The sequence below is a fragment of the Nuphar pumila genome, chromosome 15 (assembly GCF_984573655.1).
Source record: "Nuphar pumila chromosome 15, dmNupPumi1.hap1.1, whole genome shotgun sequence".
In the NCBI taxonomy this organism is placed as follows: domain Eukaryota; kingdom Viridiplantae; phylum Streptophyta; class Magnoliopsida; order Nymphaeales; family Nymphaeaceae; genus Nuphar; species Nuphar pumila.
In genome coordinates, this window is record NC_143263.1 from 86,317,182 (window position 1) to 86,320,870 (window position 3,689).

General features: G+C 42.0%; 1 protein-coding gene across 1 annotated transcript; it reads left to right on the top strand.

Annotated features, from left to right (window-relative positions):
• The first annotated feature begins 852 nt into the window (after nucleotides 1-852).
• On the top strand, nucleotides 853-1,857 carry LOC149815874 (polygalacturonase inhibitor-like). The gene has a single exon (XM_089990641.1). The coding sequence runs from the start codon at nucleotides 853-855 to the stop codon at nucleotides 1,855-1,857; it is 1,005 nt and encodes a 334-aa protein (XP_089846767.1).
• Nucleotides 1,858-3,689: the final 1,832 nt, after the last annotated feature.

The following is a 3,689-nucleotide window of genomic DNA, read 5'->3' on the forward strand; positions in this document are numbered from 1 at the left end:
CTGTTGAAATTGTCATCTCTTCTGTATTCCACCTAGTCTGTATCCACATCGAGATCCAAACTCCGGGTCCAAGTATTAAGTGCTGGGTCCAAGACTTAGAAAGCTATTAGGGATGGCATTGGACCGGGGCAGGGGACAATGTCTCCACCCCCGCCCCGTTTCAAAATCAGAACCTCCATTCCCGCCTCTATCCCGGCACGGGGATGGATTTTAACATTCACCCCCACCTCCATCCCTGGTCCAAACGGGGGCGAGGCGGGGCGGGGCTCCGTTTCGCCTTGGTCTATAGTCATCCCTTAAAGGATTGAAGATGGGGCTGGGCGGGGCAAGGTGGGGATTGAGACGAGAACGGGGTGGGGCGAGGGAAAGGGTAATCCCCACATGGGGATAAATTTTAATCTTTATCCCTGCCTCCATCTCCGTTTCATGCTCTTCATCCCTGGTCCAAACGGGGCAAGGCAGGGCGGGGCCCATTGTCCCGGTCCACTGCCATCCCTAAAAGCAACCCCAGTATGTATCCGCATCCAGATCCAATCGGATTTGATTCAACTCACGAGTTCCCATATCCAAGATATCATGTACCTTTAACATAATTCATAACCCCAGCAAAAGGACAGAAAGATGAGGTCTTGGGGAGGGTCAAAGTTCTGGGGGGCTTAGTTGTGGTCAAAACCGAAAGCCAGCCCATGGTTCCAGACCAAACAATTCAGCAGCAAAAGGAAAGTGACAACCAGCCAGAGTTGGCCTAGTCCGATCCACATTAATTGCCTATCTTGCTTATATATAGTATATACTCTCCCACAGACACCCCACATCTCATTCATCTCTTCAACCCTCTCACATTACACTGCAATGGCTTCCCTGTCTCCGTTCTTGGTCATCTTCATCATCTATCTCTCCACAACTCTTCCTCTCTCTCACTCTGCCTGTCACCCTAAAGACCGAGCTGCGCTCCTGGATATCAACAAGAGTCTCAACGACGCCTACACTTCCACTTGGAGCCAATCCTCAGATTGTTGCCAATGGTTCGGTGTTACATGCAATAAAGCCGGCCGAGTCGTCGAACTGCACCTTAACGGTCATTTCCCTGCCGGGAACGGCAAATTCTCCGGCGGCATCCCAGTCGCCATCGGCCGCTTATCTTCCCTAGAGCGCCTTCTCATCAGGTTCATGCATAACCTCTCTGGCCAAATCCCATCTTCATTGGCTAGTCTCATACACCTCAACTACCTGGCCATAAGCAACACCAATGTATCGGGACCAATCCCTGGCTGGATCGGCCGGTTCACTGACCTAACCACTCTAGACCTTTCTCTCAACAGCTTCACCGGTCCCATACCAGCTTCACTAGCGTACCTACCAAAGATAAGCCGGATCGTACTCAATGGAAACCGCTTAAGTGGTCCGATACCCGAGTCATTTGGCCGGTTCCCCGGTACTGTGCCGTGGCTGTACCTCATGAACAACCAACTCTCAAGCATACCCCAATCCATGGGTGACTTAGACTTCCAACAGATCCAGTTGCAGAACAACTTGCTGGCTGGCGATGCGTCTCAGCTCCTCAAGAACCGGTCTGGCTCGTTGCAGTACCTTGATCTCGGGCAGAACCGTCTCATATTTGATCTGTCCCGGGTTGTTTTCCCACTGAAATTGCAGTACGTTAATCTGGCGCATAACAAGATCTACGGTAGGATCCCGCAGGAAATCGCTGATGCGTCCGGCCTGCTGACGTTGGATCTGAGTTACAACAGCCTGTGTGGACCCATCCCACAAGGTGGGCCCATGAAGAGCTTCGACAACTCGTCTTATGTTCAAAACAAGTGTCTTTGTGGGTCCCCTCTCTCCAAGAAATGTTAAAACACCTAAGGGCCTTCTCGCTTCACTCACTTGTGCCAAGAAAAGAATGATTCTTTGTTTGTTCAAGGAAATCTTTATCTAATCTCATGATATAATAAATAAAGCTTGTCTGTGTTCAAAATATTATTTTTTCTATTAGAATGCAAGAAATGTTATTTGCAAAGATTTATCAATGAAATAAATGCAAAGCATAATAGTAACCCAATTTGGCAGCCTATAATATTTAAAATTCAAAATTTCCCCAGCTTCATTATCGAAAAAAAATAGCCACTTACAATAATCAGAGCGGCACTTTTGAAACCAAGTGAAAGAAAAAGAAAAAAAAAAGCAGAGAAGAGTGTGACTAAAAAAAATGACGGGTCAACCCGTTTATGACACGAACCCGTTTATGCCAAACCCGAACCCGGCTAAGAAGCGGGTTGGCGGGTCGTGTCAGATTTTGCCACCCCTAGTCAAAAATACATGTATTTACACACTTTATTCATGCATGACAAGTAATTATGTTTTTAAAGGGGTTCAAAAACCATCGACCCACCATGTGCCAAAATTTCATAACTCAAAAAATGTTTTTACATGAGAGACGCTTGATCTCATGATTTTTAGCTTGATAGTTCCTTACCTTCGGTAGTATCAAATACACTCTCTCTTATATATATATATATATATATATATATATATATATATATATATATATATATATATATATATATATATATATATATATATATATATATATATATATATATATATATATATATATAAAGTGATAGTTGAGCAACCCTTAGATGTGCAGCTACCTGCACAATTGTGCTGGCCGGCCATCGCGGGGCTTGATGGACGGTAAGTGCAAAAAACACTAAACAATTTTTTACTGCTGCTAAAGGCTCCAGCGGAAATTGGGACCTTTAATGACAGTTTTTTTTACGGAAAAACTTCCGTTGTCATTGGGACCTTCAGCTATAGTCAAAAACTAAAGAAGCAAAAATGCCAAATAACATGTTTTTGCCCCTTATTTTGCTTTTTTTTTGTGGCCGGCTGCACAATTGTGGATTAGCTGCACTCACTATATATATATATATATATATATATATATATATATATATATATATATATATATATATATATAACATGGTAGTTGCCTACTACTTTTATTACCTATAGCCAGCCTATCTTGAGTGAATAGGTGTTTTTTGCAGAACTAACTCTGCAGATGTGTTCAGCATGGCTGTTTGCTAGAAAATGACACTTGGATTATGTTTTATCGATAAAAGAATATATTTTTTTAAGTGTTGAATATTGTTGAAAATTTTAAACCTTATAAAAACCTGCCTGCATGCCAAAATCGGATATCCAAAAGCCCAGAGTTAAAGAAAACATGAAAGAAAGACTCCTTCAACAACCTTATAGTATGGCAGTAGGCTAGAAAAGTGATAGGTAGCTACCATCTCTCTCTCTCTCTCTATATATATATATATAGATAGATATATATATATATATAGAGAGAGAGAGAGAGAGAGATTATTTGCTATCCTCATAAGCAGGGAAGCCCTTAGTTGGAACCCACTGTGGATGTTTTTTTGACCAAATATGACCTCGTGTTCAACATTATCAAAATTGTAGGAATCAAATAATTGTTTTTCAAAGTAAGAATGTGTTTTTTTAGGTTTAAAATTTTGGTACGTTGTAGGCTGTTGATTTTTCAACCATCATAAAGTCTGACATATACGGTAGAAAAAACATGATTACTAGACTTGATATGCATACCGCATCTGGAGGGTCAAATGTGCAAAAAAATTGAAAGTATTACATTTTTCCCCAGAGAGTTCCTTACC

What these genes read in the sequence shown, in the direction of transcription:
- LOC149815874 (XM_089990641.1), top strand. Translation starts at nt 853, where the DNA reads ATGGCTTCCCTGTCTCCGTTCTTGGTCATCTTCATCATCTATCTCTCC.